This window comes from Gavialis gangeticus, unplaced genomic scaffold (assembly GCF_001723915.1).
Source record: "Gavialis gangeticus isolate Ggan-Ray unplaced genomic scaffold, GavGan_comp1, whole genome shotgun sequence".
Classification (NCBI taxonomy): domain Eukaryota; kingdom Metazoa; phylum Chordata; order Crocodylia; family Gavialidae; genus Gavialis; species Gavialis gangeticus.
In genome coordinates, this window is record NW_017729032.1 from 204,381,474 (window position 1) to 204,403,616 (window position 22,143).

The following is a 22,143-nucleotide window of genomic DNA, read 5'->3' on the forward strand; positions in this document are numbered from 1 at the left end:
TGTTTGCCCCCTGCAAAGCAAAGCGCATACAGGCAGTGCTTGACTTACAATATTTCGAGTTACAACATTTTGCACTTACAAGGTTTACAAATTGCCACCCTGTTTCAACTTTCTGACATTCATTTCAACTTTACAACACTTGATCCAATGCCACCCCACGCCACGCCACGCCAGTGAACAAGTTCACTGCATCACCCATCTCCTGTCTGTCCAAACTTCCTGGGACACTTTCTTTAAGAAAGCAGACAAGACTCCGGAGAAGACTCAACATCCCTTCATAAAGTCCAGCCAAGTCACCTCAAAGAAGTCCTTCCAAATCAATATGATTGCTGTTTACAATATAAATACGTTAATGTAGCTATATTACTCATCTATAATTGATCGAGTACAAAATTTGGGGTATTTTTGGTGAAAGTAGGGTATTTCACCAGGAACGAATCCCCCATTTATAACCTTATTTCTTATGAGAAAATTGGTTCTGAGTTGCAACGTTCTGACTTAAGGCGCGGTTTTCAGGAACCAGTTGTGTCTTACGTCCGAGGACTGCCTGTAGTTTGAAGACTGGAATACATTTATTAAAGGTATAAGCCAGTTAGCAAAGTTAGATTAAAGGCACACATGATAAGGTAGCAGTGAGAGGTTGCAGTGACATAAAATATGATGTCCAACACAGAATCTAAAGGAGAATCACAGTAGAGGGACAGTAAAAAATGGCCCCATAAGAGTTGTATTAAGGGGTTGTCATAGACCACCAAGAATGGACTGGGCAGTGGGTAGCAGTCTCTTCAAGCTCATGGGAAACGTTTTAATTAATTATGGAGGATTTTAACTTCCCTCATACAGACTTAATAACTAATATTACTGTTAATGATAGGACATAGATACTTTTGGATTAGGGCAATACTGTGTAAGATTTAGATTTTAGCATCTAGGAAGGATCTTATAGAAGAGTTGGATGTTGAAAATAATCTTGGATAGAGCTGTTGTGAGTTGATTTTTAGTTCAGTTTAAAATGCCAAGTAGAGAAATCTAGAACTAAACTGGGGGTTTGGATTTCAGAATTTTGAGAAATGAGGGGAATTTGGTTAGGGAGGGCACTGGATTTGGGATCTTCAGGACTGAAATGGCAGAGGCATGGAATTACTTCATGTGCAAATACTGTCTAGAGCATGCATCCCAAGCAAGAGATGAAAAATGATTAGAGAAAGAATACAGACCTGCTTACGTAAAGATGCACTTCAGACGTTCATGATTAGAGGTCAAGAGAAAAGGCCTTATAAGGAGAGGCTGAGAAGCATGGGACTCTTCAGCCTAGAGAAACGAAGGCTCAGGGGTGACTTGATGGCAGCCGATAAGTATATAAGAGCTGTGCATCAGGAACTGGGAGAACGTCTGTTCACCAGGGCACCCCAAGGAAAGACCAGGTCTAACAGTTACAAGCTGCTGGAAGACCATTTTAGACTGGACATAAAAACTTATTTACTGTCTGGGTCTCCACAGTCTGGAAAAGACTCTCCCCAGAAGTGGTGCAAGTACCTACTCTGGATGCCTTTTGAGAAATGCTTGGATGCCTACCTTGTTGAGGTGATCTGACCCCTTGGGCAGGGGGCTGGACCCCATGATCTTGCAAGGTCCCTTCTAGCCCTAATGTCTATGAAACAGGACAGTGGGGTAATAGGCAAGTGATTGGGTTGATTAATACAGAAGGGAGCTCTTTTAGAGGTGGAAAATACAGAAGCAAAATGACGTATTATGGAGAAAGAGGTAAGAAATCTGTCCACTTAGAATGGGATGGAGACCAGGATTGATCTGTGTCAGGGTTGTCCAACTTCAGCATAGCCAGAGGCTCAGTGACACTGGTGTGCAGCCCCTTGGCTGCCAGTTGAATAACCCTGATCTAGGCATCAAAACCAAGACCTGAATAAATACTTGGATTCAGTGGAGAGTACCAAATGATAATGAAACTAATGTAATGGAAATGACCATGTCTGAGGTGGAAACTGGGATTAAAGTTGGAGTGGTTTCATTAAACTTGTATGGTTCCAGACACCCACAGATGTAACAGTTACAGTGTAAATGCTGCTTTGCTTTCTGAACCAAGAGTTTTACCTTGTTCTGAAGCCCTTACAAGGGTGCATTTCTCCATACTCTTAGAAATGATTTGTATATGTGCTAGAAAAGTTTCACACATGCTCGGAGTCAAACTCATTCTCAGATTTGGAGTCAGGAAGACCAGATTAACAAGTACTATAGTGTTATTATCTCTTCTCTGTAGTGTGGAGTGTCATCTTCCTAAGATCTTCTGAGCATATATTAACCTAGCAATTCCCTGCCACTGCAGTGACCAGGCACTGATGGCACCCTCGTTTCTTATGCTCTTTACATGTGGAATGTTTTTTATAGGCTACTTGTTGATGTGATGTGTGGAAGAGGTGAGTTGCTGATACTGTGGACCCTTTTTTGAACCAGTAGTTGTCTGAATATAAGGGACTAGTCTTGATGTCCTGGGAGTCCCTTTCCAGTGCCATGTTTGAGGTTTATATCTGCTTGTTAGCTACAGCTTTTGAAGCCTGGTTACCACAGCCGTGTATCTTTTCTCTCTTTGGTTGTTGGGCTTAAACTATAACTGTATGCATGTCTGAGAAGTAAGAATGGTTATCTAGGGTTTTAAATACTGGAATTATGTACAGCTTTTCATTATAAAATCAATTAAAAAGTCTAATTTGAATATCAGCTATAGTCTTTACTGTAGTTGATATTCGTATTATAGAATATGGTCTCCCCATGTTATGAATAACTATCTAAATCCATTTTGAAATAATTTAAGTCAAATAAACAATGAAAAGGGATTTTCGAGAGGAAAATGGAATTTATCTTCTGATGGATTTCTGAGGTAAATATAATCAAGGTGTGCCCCTACAATGGTATCTTCTGCATTTCGGTGTTTACACAGAGTGAAGGGATTAAGTTAAGGCTGACCTAATTGTAGTCTTATTGAAAGATTTCCTATAATACCAAACTCTGAACTGTTGTGGTGTTTAACCAGTGTACTTGGATTTTATGGTTAACATTGCTGTTGATGACCCATAGTTGGATGCTCTTATGGGTCAGTGAAAACTAAAGTTATGAATCTTCCACTTCAAGGTGCTATGTGTGTATTCTTCCTTTCTTTTCAAGATAAACTTGCTAATTAATTGTCTTTTCTCAAAGAAACTTCCTTGTCATCTTTTGCAACTTAAAACATCCTCTGCTGGAGGTTGCTGCTGTACCTTTCATTTATCCTTCAGGCTAGACCTTGGGCTTTTCATCTGCTATTCAGTCTGTAGACCCCTTGCTAAAGATGCAGTAAATTCTGGTTAATTTGTCTCACCAAGGGGAACGGCAATAATGGCAAACTATCCAGTAGTGACCAATTATCAGGAGTAGGTAATTGGGAGGGAGGTGGCAATGCTGGCAGGAAATTGGAACAACAGAGAATTAAATTGGTTAATTAGCCCACAACATAATTTGCCAGAGTACTGTACAGTCTAAAATCCAGTAGTAGAACCACTTTGCAGGGCGTCACTGTTTCAGCCTGGTAGTGGATGGTATCCTTGGTGTTGTGCTACAGAGCTGCTGTGGAAGCTGCTACCATTGGGTGCATGAGAGCTCTCTTGTGTGACATCATTGTCTTGCTCTGCATGAAGAAGTGATACCCCCGCCCTCTTCTCAGTTTTTTTTACCATGGCTGTGAAGAGTGAATAGAGTTTGCGTTTCTATCCTTGGGCCAGCTCTTTCCTTTGCCTAGTTTTTACATTCATTAGAGTAGCATAGAATAACGTATACACGACAACCCTGTGTCAACAAGCTTTTGTCTCACTGGGGCCATATTGAGCCCTATAAAGGCTTCTACTACCAGTCAGGGTTAGACCTCCCTACCGGGGTCAGAAATTCAGCAAGTGAAAAATCTGTGGTCATATTTAGCCTTGCAGCACACCACTAGGTGGTGCTGGCCATCTAACTGATTTTTTTTTTTCCTTGAAGTGAACCCTACAGATTCATGGATTTATATCAGATTGAAGGAAGGACTTCTTAAATTTTAGAATAGTAGTTATAGACGTTTGGTCAAATTTGCCTGAATACCAACCATCCCATTGCCAATATATGCTTGTTTAGCTACCATGACTTTTTTGTGCTTTGTCCAGTCTTGTTTTAGATCTCGTCTGCATTTTAAATTTTGGACAGGCTAACTGATCATGTTAGAAGACAGATTTTCCTGAGAATCAAACTAATCCTCTCCTGTTTAAACAAAGTATGTTTAATATAATATTGCTGAAGACTGTTTTCTGTGCTGGAAGAGAGAGACTTTTTGCTTCCCAACAGCTTTAACAACATAAAATGTTATCATACTAAGAATTTCAGTGACTAATTTTAATATTAATAGTATAAGATTTAAAGCTTCTAATTAGAAGATGGTGTCAGTAGACCTTAGCTCTGCTCTGCAGTGAAATACAACACCCATTTAATTAAGTTCTTTTATTATTTGTGGTCCCAAGATACATGAACTGAACTTGTAATACCTGTTGGATTTCCTTTGCCCATTTATATTTTTATATGGCAGAGCTGAAGCTGTTTAGATTCTTTTACTTATCCTTCCATATTTAAATGTATTAGGATTTCTTTTAAATGTAACTGTATCTATTTACATTTTTATAAACAAAAAACTAGAACACTACAATAAAATAAACTTTATTTTAGTTCTAAGATATTAATCTATACTGTTGATTTTAACTCTGAACACATGCTTTGGGGAATTTTCTTGTTTTAAAATTAATAAACAGAATATCACTGTGTTATATTTTTAGTAATGTGATTATACCTAGTATTGGCCTTAAATCATTTTTAAATTATCTTGTGTGGCCAGATTCCCCAGTATGCCTTTATCTAGTCTATACTCCATTTTCCTTGAGGGCAGCTTAGCTTCACTTCTGGACTCTTTCATTCAAGATGTTTATCTTCCCATTCATTGAGAACAGAAGGAAGCTACTGCTTTGAATGAGAATAAAGTCTCTGACATGTTCAAAAACCAGTTACATTTTTTGTAAATTAAATTCAATTATCAAGTGTTCAATCTGAGGATTTTTTCAGGCAGTAAAAAACAAGGGAAACACTATATTTTATGTTGTGTGATTTTTGGAAATGTTAATCAAGGACTTTGAAGAGTAGTTCTAGTCTAGATAGGAAAAAATGTTTAAATTCTTAGAATTCTCAAACAAAAATGAACTTAAAGAGTTGCTCTACCAACATTTAAAAGAACATGGCTGGTACATTTATTACTTAAGCTATTGATATGGGGCTCCTGAAAGTCGGATGTAAAATATTATTTTTTGCCTTAATTTTAAATGTGTTTTGTGTTAAATCTTTATCCATTTTTTTTAGTAACATGACAGTTTTTTGCTGAAAGAGACCAAATGTATATCTAGTCATGTCTTGAGGAATTTGGTCTAGAAATGCAAATACTGTATTTACTGGACTCCAAGATGTGTTCCCCCTACCCCCTCCTTTCATTCAATATGGGGAAAACAAAGCCTTAATATTGAGTGTTAAACAGAAATGTAGTACCTGCAGGCAGCACTGGGTCCTGCACTAGTCTCTTGTTCTGTGCTGTGTCTTGCTGCTTCCTGGCTCAGCAGGGAGCTAAAGGAGCAGCATAGGACCCAGTGTGTAGCCAGAAGGGCAAGGGAGTTGGCCTGGAGCCAGGGAGCAGTGCGGGACCCAGCACAAGTGTAATATGCAGGGGTGGGGAGGAAGTAGGGGGTAGACAGTGAAGGGGCACACACCTGGGGGTGAGGAGATAAGGGGCTGGAGTTGGTTGGTCCATCTTCCCACCACTTGCCACTCTGCTGTGGCGGTGGTCGCAAACAAATCGAAGACAGCCCTTCAAAAATTAGATTGTGTATATGTAGAAAATTATAAGACATTTATAGCTTTCAATTTATAGTATCTAATTACTGGAGGGCTGGCTTAAATTTTAGGGGTGTTGTAGGGTATGCATTTAATATATTTACTATTTTGCTTGTGGTGAATTTGCTTGGATGTAAATAGTATATTGCTATTGTCCTATGCTTAATCTGTTTAGTTTTGTGTGTATTTAGTTTGTGAGCTTTTCAAAGCCGTGATTGTCCTTTCCAAATGTGTGGAAAGTTTTTTATTTTTTTTTCTTATTTTTAGCATTCTTTATGAATGTAGGGCCAACCTTTTGGCAGTCATGCCACAAATCAACCCCATACACTTCCTGGGTGCTACTCCAATCCCCTTTCCTTACCTTGTGCTCCCTGGCTGATCTGGTGCTCCTCTTCTGCTTCCTGTCCTAGCTGCCATTCTTGTCCCTTTCCCTGTCTGTCACCTGCCACTCAGAAGCTGCTCATGCCATGCATGCATGCTGCAGCTTGGGCACCCCTGCCTTATGACACTGACATTTTCCAACGTTTAGAGATACTAGCAGATTGTTACATAAAATGCCTTGTGTTACATATTGCATTGTGCGTATTGTGCTGTTCCCATAAGAGCTGTGTAATAAGAACATAGGGCACCTATACACATGCAGCACATCAGAGCACCCTTGCTGTAATTGTAGCATGTCAGAGCAGACTTGGTTAATCAAATCTGCGGGAGCATGGTAATTACTGCACTCCAGCAGACTCCAGCATCTCATGTATCAGCGTCCTAACGCTGAAAAATGGTGTCAGGGGTGCTTTAACTAAAGCTCGTTCAATGAGTTTAAAGTGCTCTCGTTGCCATTTTTCAGTGTGGTGATGCTCATGCATCAGACGCCTACTAGTCAAAAGGTTGAATCTGTTGTACCAGTATTTTATGGGAGAAGAAAAGGAAGCAATGATTTGGTGAAAAATCATCGCTGTAATGCTACAGTTCCCAGTTGGATATTGTCCCCATGCTGGGCTAAAAGTAGGTCTCTGTTTCATATTGATTTCAGCCTTGGTAGGTGCTGGCTAAAATTTGAAGCTGTCCCCTGCTCCCCCTAACTTTTCTTTGACAGGTGAAAAGAGGATTGTGCTCATGTTGTAGTTCGTTTTTTTTTTTTTGGTGCGACTGCCATTCCTTTCAAAAACTGCAGGATACTGTGGAGCATTGTAAATGCATTGTATGATTAAATTTTTGAATTGATAGCAGCTTTGCCAGAAATCCAAAATGTCAACCAATAGAATTGTTTCATAAGGTTACTTTAAAATATTAAATATCAAGTTCATATAAATCATAATATAATGTGGTTTTGGGTTGACACACTTCATACAGAAAAATTATAATCTTTACAAAATACATTACCCACAGAAGTGCACTTATTGCAGTAAAGGTACTTTTATTAAATCATTTATCATTTTACACTTGTATATTTTGAGAGGTTTTTAAGGCTTTCAGTCTTGGTCTTTTTTAAAAACAATTTTTATTTTTCTCTTTCAGCATTATCTGCATACCAGAGGTACTACAGTTTACAATCTGACTACTGGAAGGTCTGTACATATTTGCTCCCCTTCCCCCCACCCACTGTATTGTTTTTTACATGCTTGACCTTTTAAAGTGAGTTAATTTGTGTATAAATCTGCAAAATAGATCTGCTATTAGTTCTTACCGTGTAATACATTTAACTAGCTATTGCTTCACCAAGCCAGCAGTGTTTTGTGGAATTTGCTTTTATTACTGCTTACTGCAGTTTTTCATAAATAAGCCCTGTTAAATATATGGGCAGGTTCAATTATTGAGAGACGTAAACCATGTGAAAGGCTGCTGCACAATGTTCAGCACCCTTTTCCTCTCCTTTTGATGTTCATGCCCAAATGTAACTTTTAATATTTTATTATAGAATTTATTTAGATCATGAATAAGAAAGCATCTTTTCAACAGATTCTAAAAAAATAACACTCTTTTATATTAAGAGCTTTTATGTTACACATTTAAATTAGATTGTAAAAAAATCAAAAAGTCCTCATTATTAATAGTATAGAGACCAGTGTTCTGTACACACATCTGTTGTATGGCAACATTTTGTAGCTGCTGATTTAAGCTCTGAGTTTGGGAAAGTACTTAGGCATGTGATTAACTTGTTAACTTTAAGCAAGGGACATAATCATATATTAACCTTTAAACACATACTTAAGTACCTTCATGAATAGGGATGCTTTCCTAATTTCAGCCTTTAGTGCCACGCTTCAGTGTTTGACTGATAGTTTTCTATCATTTTTTCTGTGATTTTTGGAATTGCATAATGAGCAGAAGTGTGCCCTGACACGTGGCCCTATCTGTAATGGAATAGACTGAATGGAACGTGTTCTGCATGTGGAGAGGGCAGGATTTGAGCATCCTGTTGGCATTGTGCATTATGTGCATCTAAAACCTAGCTCCAGAGGGCCCCCTGCATAGGACCATACCAAAAAAAATTATTGAAAAATAAAATATATGCGAGAGATGCTTCTGCATGGATATGGGTCACCCCTTTCTTGTGGCTGGCAGAAACAGTTAGTTTAAGGGCTACTCATATTCTGAGATTGTATACTGAAGTCATAATGGCTAATTCAGAACCCAGTTCAGAGTAGCTCAAGTTTCCCACTTGAGGGTTTTGCAGTGAAAAGAAATTTGGAGTTCAGGGTTTGTTTTTTCTTTGAGAATTGATAGATATTTAACTTTTTTTAAAAGTAGTGTTATATACTCTCAGATGCATTTAATCTAGAATGACATTACTATAAATTGTAAGTGCTGGAAAATTTGTTAATTATCAGTCTGCTATACTGTAAAAGTTTCTGTGCTGTCAGTATCTTTTCTGTTATACATAAAAAGTATTTTGTGATTTGGGTTATTTATTTGGCTGGTATAATAGTAGCTCATTTTAGTATACATGCTGAATTATGTAATGGGCTGTATCCAGTGCTACTGTTAGAAGTAAATTTGTAAATACTTTAGCTTTATGGATCTCAACTGTAGCTTATGATAGTCTTTACAGTAAAAACTTGTTTAACCCCATTTCCTTTGTTTTACAATTCTGCTTCAAGAGATTTTGACTTTAGGCAAATATTATCTTATGTTTAACAAGTTTTGTATCTCTGTTCAACATTTTCCTTCAGGTGGCCTGTACACTTTCCACTTATGGATGCAAAATTTTAATGTCCCAAATGTGAGCATATAGAGGTCATTTCAAAGAACTCTTATACATAAATAACTTTAATTTGGTATTGTCTCAAGAGCAGCTTGTCCTATGCAAAATAGCTAGTTTGTTGTAGGTTCATCTTACTTAATTGTATGCTATTCTTTGTGTTGCTGCTGTATTATACAAATACTATAGGGCAGGGCCATTTGACACAGGGCTTACCAGGGGTTAATTTGTGGCCCCCAGAACCCCAGTCCAGCTGCTGCTGCCATTGGGATCTCTGGGGCTTCCCCTTCTCCTGCTCCTGTCTTTGGTGGTGGGACAGAGCAGCTTGGCCCATGGGGCCCAAAGAGACCATGGTCTAGAGGGGCTCCACAGAGGGGTGAGGGTAAGAGGAATGCCCATGTAGTTCAGTTGTGGGGATTTGGGGGTAGAGGGAGCATACAGCCCCTGACCACTCTGTAGTTGGTTAGCCCTGGTACAGGGTATTCATTTTAACTGTATTTTGTAAAATCTTTTTTTCTTACAATGTCCAAGTCCCAGAGAATTTGTGCAGGTGACCCTTAGGAAATCTTATGGCTTTTAGAACATTGTTTCCAATGCACATTTGATAACTTCATTGTAGGTTTTCTTGATGTACTTAATGTTACCTCTTTGCCAAAAGAAGCAGGTTATTAAATGTTACATATGCTTATTTTGTTGAAATATATTTAATTTAGTTCCTTTAGGGGCACCTATCCATTAAACTACTAACATATATAAAAAGACCATCTGCTGGAGTTCTTTGAGTGTGAAGGGGGATTCAATAGATGTAATATAAATTTGCATTTGGATTTTCAGGGGGCTTTTGACAAGGTGCTTTACCAAATGCTTTTAAAAAAACTGAGTTTCTATAGGGTTGGAGGTTAGGTTTATTTTTGGACTGAAATCTGGTTAAAATCTAGGGAAAACAGGTAGTGCTAAATGGTCATCTTTCAGAACAGAGGAAAGTCAGTAGCGGGGTTCAACATGGATTTGTGTTGGGAACAGTTTGGTACAACTTCTTCATAAGTGACCTGTTAAAGGGAATGCTCAGTGAAATTTCAGAGTTCATAGACCATGCTCAGTTATGCCAAGTAGTCAAATCCTAAGCTGATGGTGAGGAGCTGCAGAGATCTCCCAGAATCAAGTGGGGAAAAAGTGGCAGATGCATTTCATTGTTGACAAGTGCAAGATAATGCACATAGGGGAAAAATAACCTCAACTATATGTACACAGTGTTGGACTGAATTAGTTTTTATGACTCAGGAAATAGACCTTGGGGTCATTATAGGTAGTTCTTTAAAAACATCAGCTCAATGCACTGTGGTGAACAAAACCAATAAAATATTGGGACTCATTAAAAAGGGAATTGAAAACAAAACAGTAAATATCTTTCCACTACATAAATCCATGCTGTGTCCACAGCTTAAATGCTGTGTACATCTGTGCTCTCCATATCTCAGAAAGGACATAGGGGAATTAGGAAAGGTACAGAGAAGGGCAACAGAGATGATGAAGGGTATAGACAAGGGGTAGGCAACTCCTGGCACATTTGCCAGTGTATGGCATATGAAGACATTTTGCTTGGTGTGCGCTCTTCAGGGCAGGTGGTGGGGAAAGGGGCTGAGGGTGCATTTCGCAACAAGGATTAAGCCCCTCAGGTCTTCCACTGTCTGCCTCTGGCACAGAAGCATCTTACAAGCTGAGGTTGTGGGTGTTTTTGGCATTCTGCCCAAAAATGTTGCTGACCCCTGGTATAGACCACACTGCTGTTACAGGAGAGATTAAACAAGTTAAAAGTCTTCTGTTTGGAAAGGAGAAGGCTAAGTGGAAGATATGATAGTCATGTTCACTAAGTTCCAAAATATTAGGACTGGTGAAGAGGAAGCAGATTTTAAATGAACAAGAGGATTTTTTTTTTTTTTATATAGTGCATAGTTAATTTGTGGAACCCATTGCCACAGGAGGTTGTGGAGGAGGATAGTATAGCCAGACTCGTATGCTAAGTACAGACAGTCAAAAAGCCTGAGGCTGAATCGATTCAGTCTTTGGAGGTTAGTCTAAGCTGTGTAGATTGTACTGATAAGCAAGTGAACAGACATTCACTTTTGATTCCAGGAATGCAGCCACATGCCTTCAGTGGCTGAGGCCAGAAGCTGGGGGGGCAGTAGAGCATGCCTCCCTGCTCAGCTGGAGCAGATGGCATGGGCCAAAGCTAGGCCTGCCCACCCTGTGAGAGGGAGCTTGCAGGGGGGTACAAAGTATCCTGGGATGCTGGGGGGGAGGGGCGGGGACTGTGAGTTAACTTGAATCTGGAGGGGATCTGGGACAAATTTCAATAAATTGATAGTTAAGCCTTGATACTGCATCCATCCAGGTTTATCTTAAACCTGTTTCAGCCATTTTGAAAGTGGTTTATGTGCACTGAACTTCTGTTGTGTTATATATTTGAACTGGTTTCTGATCATTTGTCCCAGTTTGTGAGTAACTTCTCTCCCTAGCTATAAAGGGATTAGACAGATTTATGGAGTTAGGTACATTAATAGTAGAATGGCTAGGGATATATCCTTTGATGCCCCTAAATCAATGATGGGATGGATCACTCTAGACATGCTTTTTTTTATATACTTTTCCACCACTGCATGTACTACTGCCACTGTCAGAAACAGGATAGTGGACTGTTGGTTGACCCAGTATGGCAGTTGTATTATAGTCTTGTGACCACATCTGAGAATGTATCTGTTAGTTCTTATGCATATTTGCCCTGGTATCCTGCTTTGAAATCAAAGGGTAAGTCAAACATGGGCACAATCTATTGTGTATTGATGCAGCACATTTGTATCAAATGTTCATATGTGTAGGTTCTGTATTGTTTAAATAAAAGTATTACGGGTCTATTGTTTATTCATTTCATGCATAAATATAGGACACAGATGGATTATTTGAGGATTTAACTCGCTTTGACTACCATATTCCTGCATACAGAATGTTCCTTTTATTTCAAAAACAGCTGCTGGAAATTGGAATGTGTATTGTAAGTCAGGAAATAAGGGAACAGCAGTTGCTGCTGCTTGAACTTTGGGTGAAAGCTAAAGTAAAGTCTGCACACAATCCACAGGGAGCAGAACAATAAGCAGGTTCAGCTCCTTAGTGCTGCTACTCAGTCACTTGATGCAAGGAAAGATCTTTTTTCTTCATTTTGCCTATTTAAAACAAGGTGCATATTTAACTTCAGGATGTGTTGTATGCAAGAAAGTACAACATGTTTAGGACATTCTGACAGGTACCTGTAACTTGTTCTTCAGTTTTCATCATTGTAGTGTTCACAGTGTATAAGTACTTTTCAAATGATAATACAGAATGTTGTGTTGAATATAGAAAACACTGAAGTGGAAAAGTTTTCATAGTTTGGTTTAATTCTCCTGTAATTTACAGTCTCCATTTGTTGAGTCACCAGATGATCCAATATTTTTATTGTAACAAAAATGAAAGATTAGGAAGATGCCCAATAATGCTTTTGCCCCTGTATAACCTGATAATACCCTTATGGGTAATCCAATGAGTTGTTTTTTTTTCTTGAATTGCTCATGTCAAAAAAAGGTGTTTTCTTTGAAGTTCCTTTGGCATCCACAGATCACCCCACAGTATGCTGCAAAACTAATAGAATTCTGCAGTACTGAACTGGTCTTACTGTGCCTTTAAACTCTGCATTTTAAAATATGCCCATTGCCTGACTTGGCATGTTTACCCTGTAAAATGTTAACTAAAAGGTTAAGGGCATTAATAAAAATCTGTGAGCCCAAGTATATTTCTTACATATCTGCTGTTGATTGGGCAAGACTTTTTATTTATTTATTTACCTACCTCAGTGCAAACAAAGTGAGCAGAAGGTGAGGAGGAAAGTAGCCAGCCAAGGGACAGGGAGAACAAGAAGGAACCAGATGGGGTTGAAAATGACAAGTGTAGGAAATAGTTGTGGGACTTGATGATTCAGGGAAAATAACACTTTAAATTTGGCATGGTCATTTTGAGCATGTCTAAAGAGGAGGGGATTGAAAAGTGAAGATGCAGTAGTCAAGATCTTTAGTCAAAATGGGAGGAGACAGCTGGCACCCATGCAGTTGTAACTGAGTTCATAATGGTAGGGCTTTATTTCCTTCAAAATGGGCTGGTAGAATTCTCTTCCATAGCAATTCCAGCATGACTGTCTGCAGAGGGGGGAGGTCTTTTATTATATCTTTATCTCTTATACTGCTCAGAAAAAAAGAATTTGCATCTGGTTGGGCTCCCTGTATAAGTAGGGTGAGGTTATTTTTTTGTTAGTTTAATACAGCTTGATTTCATCACTTAGGTTCTTACCATTTTGGACATGTACTGGGAGCTTCATTGGAGGTCCACTTATTTCTGCTAGAACTCTCACGTGACACTGGAATCAGGATCAGGAATTCCTCGCTTCATTTTTTTTTTTCCCAACCTGAAAGTCTAAGGATGTGAGCACATGTAATGCCTAGAAAGTTTTAGATAAAAATGTAATAAACTCAAAAAGTGCAGATGTGTATGCCACTTTAAGATTAGTTTAAGCGTCCTGGAACATTTCAAAAGCACACTGGAACAATTGGGTACTATTTTGAGTCGGTCCTCTTGGGCCAGTTCAGTGTTACGTGGGGACACAGCATTCTGTGAATAGTGTCTGGTCAGTCCTTCAAATATTCCAGATGACACCGCTCCTCACTCCTCCACCTCATTGCCCCCTCCACTTTTCCCCAACACATGGAAGGCAAGGGGCTGCTCTGGAATGCAACCAGGACTCTACTGTGCAAACAACAGGGCAAAGTCTGCATGGGTGGAAAAGCAAAGCTTCTGTGTTACTTTGTCTTACCTGTTACAGATACTAGCTGTTGCAGTCCCAGGCTCATCTGGGTGGGGAGGAGGGAACTGTGTCTTCTCTACTTATTGTCACCAGGAGGCAGGGTGCCCTGGGGCCCACCAAGATCTCTACAGCTTTTCAAACCCTGCACTGGAAAGGAGCTTATCACAAGCAGGGGGCGACCCAGGGCTTGGGCAGCCTTGCAGCTGCAACAGGTTCCCAGGGATTGGATATCAGGCTTGGGAAGACTGGCCCAAGCCTAGTTCTTGGCCCTGGGGCTTTAAATTTAGCCCTTGTTACCCAGTTGGGTGACAAGGACGGGGATTGTAAAGCCCAGGGTGGGGACAAGAACTAGGGCCAGGGAAGTTATTCCTCCTGGTTTATGGCTCTGTGGGAGGAGTTGGGACCCACAGTTAGGGGAAGCTGACCCCTTTCCCATGTCTCAGGCTTTTAAGTCATCTTGTGTGCGGTCTGTCTGGGATGCTGCACTTGAGACACTTTAAAACCATTGGGGGCTGCCTATTGACAGCTTGCCCCTTCCCAGGCAGGGGAGAGAGCAAGCCTTCAAGTAATGCATTCCTGTAAAGCCGGGGGTGGCCCAGGGAGTAGCCCTCTTGTGTTCTCTGGCTGGAGAGCTTGCCTGTGTTGCTTTCTAGCCTTGGGGTTTGCAACATGCTTCAGCTGATGACCTCATTTGCTACCATAGGAAGTCTATACCCAGCCTTCATTTAGGAACATAGGAAAGATACTACAGGTAGGGCCTTATAGGACAATCAGTGTGCATGTGGCAGAACTTGTCTGCTCAAAAGGAAGACCTAAATTTTAGTTCCTAGTCTTAGAAAGTTTTGTGTTCTGAAGCATAAAAAGTACGTCAGCTGGTTCATGACCCTGTTGCAGAAAGTAATCTTAAGATTCTGAAGTCCTTTTTTTACAAGGTGCTGCTTTTCTAAATGAACTTGAACTACCAATGTAAAGCCGTTTTCTTTTAGCGTGGAGACCTAACACACAGGACAGTAGCTCTTTAATGTCAGTGTTAAAAATTCTTTGTAATTAAACTTCAGAAAAAAATTACAAAGAGTATCTCGAACTTGATGTTTAAAATAATTTTGCCTGGTGTTGAGACTTTTTTTAATCCATTGTTTATTGAAGTAACAAAGAGCCACATGTTTACAGCATATTTTTTCTAATCAAACCTGTAATTGGAGTTAATACCTTTTATGTAGTCTCTTTTCATCTATATTTTCTTCCCTGGTACAATAAGCACTTTTCTTTTGGATTTCTTTTCCTAATGCTGTGTAATAGGAAAACAATTGGAAAGGTTTTGTATCTCTAATGTTTGGCTGTCTTGCTATATTCTTTTCTCTAGCATATAAGTTCATTTCCTTCCTTTTTTAAAAAACTGAGCAAGAAGTCAATTACTAGACATATTGATAACTGAGAATATGGAAGCATTTTGTACCTGGGAATGTCTAATAGAAGACAAAGTAATTTTCCATTTCATTGATGCACAACCTTTATGTTCTATGGTAACCTCAACATACTGAATAGTTGTTTGGACAGAATCCAGTGTTATTTCTGTTAGTTTTAAAATATGAGACAAAGATTTAGCTTTAATTAAGACAGTACAATAACAGTAAATTGTTTCCTTAGTAACTTTTAATTTTTATTAAAAAAATACTTAAGAGTTTATTGTGGGTCCTTAATAATTTGTTCATTGTTAGATCATAAATAGGCTTTCATATCTCAATGATAGAATTTCTCTTCCTAATGGAGATAATAGTATTTATAAATTTATTTTTATGGTGGCTGAAATATTATAGAAACAAAATGCTGATGTATTTTGAAAATTTTGGGCTTTAATCTTTAAAACTACAATTATCAGTTCTGGAATTAATGCTTATTTGCATTGTAATTGACTCTGTCCCATAAAAATCTTAAGTATTTCTTAATTGAGAGTTTAGCTTTATCCCAGCAGTGCTGCTCTAGGATTTCAATGTGAAACGTTAAATCACAGGAAAGTTTTGACTCAGTCATCAATGAACTTTGGAAATAACTACATCTAATTCAGAGTAGTATCTTCATAAATAATTAGTTATGTTGTGGTCATAGCTCATACAAATGTATCATTCGGACACTTATATGCGTAACCTCGGATAACCATCAAGATAGTGTCCCTCACAATGATTGTAGTTTATGGCACAAACTCCTGGTGATAGAAATTTCAGAAGGTATGTGGTATTTAAGAATATTTAGTTTTTGAGGAGGTAAAGAATTGTCTAGTATTCAGACTTATAAATATCATTTGCTGTATATTATTTATATGGTGACCATATTATTTGGAAGAGAATCTGGAATGGAGTAAGGAAATTCAGGGTGTGACACCCACACCCCTCACCCACCCCACATCCACATACAGAGTCCACCATGCTCAGCTCAGGCCTCAGCAGCAGCCACAGCAGCAGAGCACAAGACAGTGGGCAGCCACTGGTTCACCCTGCATAGGTACCTGAGCCCCATACCCAGCCATCCGTGCCCCAGGTAGGAGGCGAGCGGTGCTCAGCCGAGCCTGTCCCCTAGCCTCCAGCCACTGCTCGGGAGGAGCCAGGCCAAGCACATGCTAGAGATGTGAAAGGTTAAACAATTAATTGTTTAACCAATAAGTGCAGTGATAACTGGTTAGCGTACTGGTTATCCTTTAGTCAAGGCCAGTGAAGTCTGGCAGGGAAGGGAAGCCCTGTGATATCCCAGCAGGAATCAGAAGGCAGCAGGGCAGGTGGGGTGGAGGGAGGGGAAGGGGCAAGGGGGACTAGTATCCATAGCCAAAGAGGAAAACTGGGAGCCGCCTAATGACTCATCAGTTAAGCAGTTAGTTGCTTGTTCACATGTGCTCCCTCCCTCCCAGCACAGGGCTTCATGTGGGCCAGTGTTGCCTGGCTGGGCTTGCCACCTGCTCCCAGACAAAGGGTGCCGGAAGTGGCTTCGAACAAGCAGCTGCATCTGAGCTGCTGTGTTATCAGTTAATCGTTTAACTAATATAATCGGAGGAGGCTAAATGAAAATATTTTAAAATGTTATAATCCTGGAATTTTGCTTCCATTTTAGCCAACTGGTAGGGATGCTGGAAAGACCTATGAAATCCTGGACTGTCCTGGCCAAACCACGATGTATAGTCACCCTAATTTTTTAGGCTGTGGGGTGTTGTTTTTTTCTTATCATGACATTTTTCTTATTCGGGTTTTTTGCTTTAGATTTAAGCTAAACATTGAGTTTCCTGTGCACTTAGTGTTGTGAAAAAGGGTTCCACAGCCAAACCCCTGGTGAGAGATGTTTCGGACTCAAACATGACTAGGATCTCTTTTAAGTATTAATTATTTCAACAAACATTGCATGTATGACTTGAAGGTGTTTCCTGACTGAGATAAAATAGTCTAAATAAACTGAGTTCACAGACTAATAGAGCCTGTGATTTATTATAAATGGGATGATTTGAAAGAATCTCTTTATCTTAATGTACTCTGTTATTCAGTAGCTTGGCATTAACAAAGACCATCATCTGCTCCTAGGATTGTTATATATTTCCCTCCCTAGAGATAATAATTGTTATTAAACCTTGATGGTCACCAGTTCAAGTCAGAACACTTTATGCCAATATGTTGCCTGAAGCTAAAAGAACCAGCTATCTTCACTTTCTTTGTAGGGACCTGGGGTTTGAAGGAGTGTAATTTCTGTAAAAGATATCTTGGTAGTTCTGGATCATAAAAATCACAGAGCCTGTGAGAGACTCAAGACAGACTTGCAAAGGAGTGAAGATGAGAAATCTTGGACTGTGACACCAGCTAAGGCTAAAGGAAGCTGGCTGTAGAAAAAGAAAATAGGGGCTGTGATTAAGTAAACAAGTCAAGGGGGACCAGGAATCCTAAGAAGGGATTGACTAGATTCCTGAGAAACACTCCGGAGTAATAAGGAAAATGGGCAGAGAATGAGAGACGGGTATTTTTTTTCCTGGATCTATAACTTTGTTTGTTTTGTGCTATGTAAGGTAAAGGGCTTTAGGGACCTTTTTATGAAGTCTGTGTCCAAGGGGGTGAACTGTAAGCCAGTACCCATAAGTGAGAATTCTGGGAAAGGTTTTGCTAAGCTAGTTGCTAAACTGGGAGAAACAGTGAGCTCACTCATATCTCAGGACCAGATAAATTATGGAGTTTCAGCTCTCAAAGGGGCTGTAAAACAATCTGCATCCAAAAAGTGTGCCTAGAAACCCAAAGCCAGAAATTGTATCTGGAAATTGTATTTGTGTCCCCTTAGGAAGTTTTTGAAAGTACATATACATTGTGTTTGAGGCCCAGATATTAATTGTTGCTGGCTCACCACCAAGTCCTGCCTTGTTATCTGGTCCGGGGCTTGGAAATTTTTGGGAACTAGGGCTCCATATCTTCTCCACAGTCTTGTAGCACTAATCCTTTATTGGATAACCTGTCTGTTAATTTTCTGACAGTGTCACAAATATTTCATAATAGTCAGGAAGAGTATGATGAGCTATACTTATGAAAGGTGTCTTCTGACTTGTGGAAACCAAACTTCTCCATTCCTGTACTCTGCCAACCAAGGAAGTGATTAACATCAAGTCTTAATGCTGCTAAAGTTGGATTAGCAGAGTAGCTCTAACACTTGGAAATGTCACTGTCATTGGAAGTCAGTTTGGTGGGTGAACGATCAACCTTTTTGATTCTGGAAGCAGTAAATGAAGAGCTTTGCATCTTTGCTTTATGTCAAATTAATAAATAGCATATTAAATGACCTTTTCCAAATTTGGGCAAGTTCCTTCTATAGATTATCTCTCCTTTTCTATGTTTTTAAGTGAACTGAGAGAACAGGAATTACAGAGCTCATGTCTGTTGTCTTACTAAAGGGATTATAGCCCTTGGGCATGATTAATCTTAGTATTGGATCTTAAGATACCTGTCTTGCAGAAGAGGTAACAGACAGTTTTAATTATTAATACTCTGAAGTGATGATCGCATAAGAGTGTTGAAGTGCAGACAATCCCAAGGCAGAATAATCATATTTCCTGTGTTAAACAGGCATATGGTCATCAGTCTATAGTTTGAAATTTCTGGTATTGATCGCCTAGTCTTAACCAGTACCATTTCCTTTGTTTTGGCAGAAATTCTTAGTGCTTTACTGCCTAGGAAGTGAAGAAGATGTTTATAGTTCTGTTAGGATGTCCACATTTAAAGGTGATCCTGCTTTCTGCCCTTTGGCTAAATTGCTGTGAAAATCTGATTGTAATTTATCTCTGGACCTTCCTGTAGAGAATATGAAAATCATACCTATGTCCATACATACATGAAAAAGTTCTTTCTGGGAATATGGTCCTCAAATTGAGCCCACCAAAAAGAGATGGAGAAAACTGAGATGGAAGCCTGCACCTAAGGATTTGGGTTTATCTTTAGGTAGAATGCATTATTCTCTAAAATCAGAGAAAATCAGTGTCTTTGCTTTTAAGTATTGGGAACATATTTTTATAATTTAGGAAATTAAAATTGAATTTGCCCTGCTGCCAGTGACTGTTAGATTGTGTTTTGCCTCCAAGTTGAATCTCCCCATTACAGTAGCACTTGGATATTCTTACTCAAAGAGAGGCAATTTTCATGTACATTTAGATAACATTTTCCTCCTATTTTATCTGCCTCGTCCTTTCTTTTTACCTTTTGCTATTTTTACAGTTTTTCATCGTGAGGAAAAAAGAAATTAAGACAGCTTCTTTGTTGCTGCCAAATAGTTTAAATGCTGTCTACAGTTGCCAGTCTAAACAGGTTTATACTAACTAGTCAGGGTGGAAATTTGCATGTTCGTAATATGGGGAATTAACTATATTATTCAGTCATATAATCAAGCATTGGGAATTGCAGTTATCTATTTCCAAGAACTGTGGTCAGGTGGTACAAGTCAAACAAGATCTCTTATTGTCTGAGGCATTAAATCAGGATTGCTGTTCAGATGCTGGTTTTAAGTTGAAAGGTATCTGGTTCCCAGCTTCTCTGATGGCCAGCCCTTGCTATAATATTGTACATGCACGCATGCTGGTGAGGGGAGGGGAAGGGGTTGTGGATGCATGTGTGTATGCTCACTTGCTCACTCTGGAGGGAATTTCTTAACAGAGAAACTTTATTTATTAATCTTGTAATGCCCTGATGCAATCTGTAATGTGCATCATATTTCTTGTTTGCATTTCATTTACATTAAACTACTGGCCATTGGCTCTGAAAAGAATTCTGCTACCAAATATCTGTTTACCTTGTAGGTATTTAGTACAGGCAGTCCTTGACTTACAATGTTCGAGTTGCAATATTTCGCACTTAGCGTTTATAAATTGACACCCTGTTTCAACTTTGATGTCAGTTTCAATTTTACAATGCTTGATCTGACACCGTGCCACACCGGCGAACAAGTTCGCTACATCATCCATCTCCCTGGAAAACATCTGTCCAAACTTCCTTGGACACTTTCTTTAAGAAAGCAGGCAAGACTCCAGAAAAACCTGCAGCCAAGACTCCTGAGAAGACTCCAGCCAAGAACCCTTCAAAAAGTCCAACCAAGACCCCTTCTAAAAGTCCAGCGAAGTCACCTCAAAGAAGTCCTGCCAAATCAATATAATTGCTATTTACAATATAAATACATTAATGTAGCTCTATTACTCATCTATAATTGACTGAGTACAAAATTCTGGGCTATTTTTGGTGAAAATAGGGTATTGGGTATTGGTTCAGGAACCAATTCCCCATTTATAACATTGTTTCATATGGGGAAACTGGTTCTGAGTTAAAGCATTTCGACTTAAGATGCGGTTTTCAGGAACCAATTTTGTCATTTGTCTGAGGACTGCCTGTATGATCAAAGTGCTCCTTAACTCTTCCTTTCTTTAGCTAAATTGGTTGAAGTCCTTTAGCTTTTCATTATATGTTTTTAAGCTTTTAATCATTTTTATGGCACTTAATCCTTTTACCAACATTGTTGTGGAATTGTAGATATCAGCAGAGGAAACAGCTTTCACTAGAGGTTGTCTTTATGCCAAATAAGTAAAAAGACCTCTTTATTGCTATTCACTATTTCCCTTATTTATACATCCGAAGTTTGTACTGGCTCTTTTAGTCGCATGTAAATTTGGAACGTCTTATTCAGATAAATATTTGCTGTCACCAACGTGTCCGTTTCAAAGTTATTGCGTCCAAGGATTGAGGGCCCCATTCAGTAAGTATAGAATTATAGATAGGAATAAAAATATACAACTTTTACTTTTGGGCATATTAAAATGCAAGTTGATTGCATTTCCTACCATAGTAAGTTATCCATATCAGTCTATATTAGTGATCTTGTCCTCTTGATATATGACTCTCCTCCCCCCAATCTTTGTGTTTAGGACTACTCCGTCCTCTGGAGTAATGAACAAATGGAACAAAAGACAGTTTGGCCCCAGTGTGTTTACAGTGCAAACATAAGACAAAGAATGATAAATGTGAAATTAGGGAACGGACGAAAACAGCTATAGGTAAAATACATGTTTGATAATAACTATGACGCATCAATAGTTTAAGACAGGGCTTGGCAACCACCCAGAGCTCAAACTGCTTGCATTTAACGTTGCTGCAAATAGTCATTTCCTGTGCAGCAAGAGTAAATGCAGGCACAAGAGAGCAGCTAGGAAAAAGAAGTCACAGCTGTTTATATTTGTGCCAGGGAAGGGGAAGCCAACACAAGGATAGGAGACATTTCAAGCTTCATCTTGGATAACCCACCCAATCTTATAGGTGGGTGGAGGATGGGTATTAGGACCTGGCCACTGCAGTTGCTTGTCTCTGTAGGGGTACTTGGAGAGTGCCTGCTGCCAGAATCCTACAGGCCAGATCCAGTGCTTCTACAAGCCATAGATTGTCCTAGCTAAGAATATATGTAAGAAATAAGAAATGAATAAGAATGTGTTAAATTCTGCCACTGTAAAGGGTTAATTGTGATATTCCAATAATCCCCATTAGGATCTGGAAAAGGAGCCTATTAGTGAGGCAGCAAAATTGCAGATGGCAGTTTGTTAGACTAAAGAAGACTGAGAAGCTCAAGCGAA

General features: G+C 39.2%; 1 protein-coding gene across 4 annotated transcripts in view; it reads left to right on the top strand.

Annotated features, from left to right (window-relative positions):
* The window catches only part of KDM6A (lysine demethylase 6A), a 305,237-nt gene that overhangs the window by 118,620 nt on the left and 164,474 nt on the right, over nt 1-22,143 (top strand). For all 4 annotated transcript variants that reach the window (XM_019524155.1, XM_019524154.1, XM_019524156.1 and 1 more), the window contains exon 4: nt 7,459-7,508. In XM_019524155.1, the coding sequence (XP_019379700.1) occupies nt 7,459-7,508 (50 nt within the window). The remainder of the gene's footprint in view (nt 1-7,458; nt 7,509-22,143) is intronic.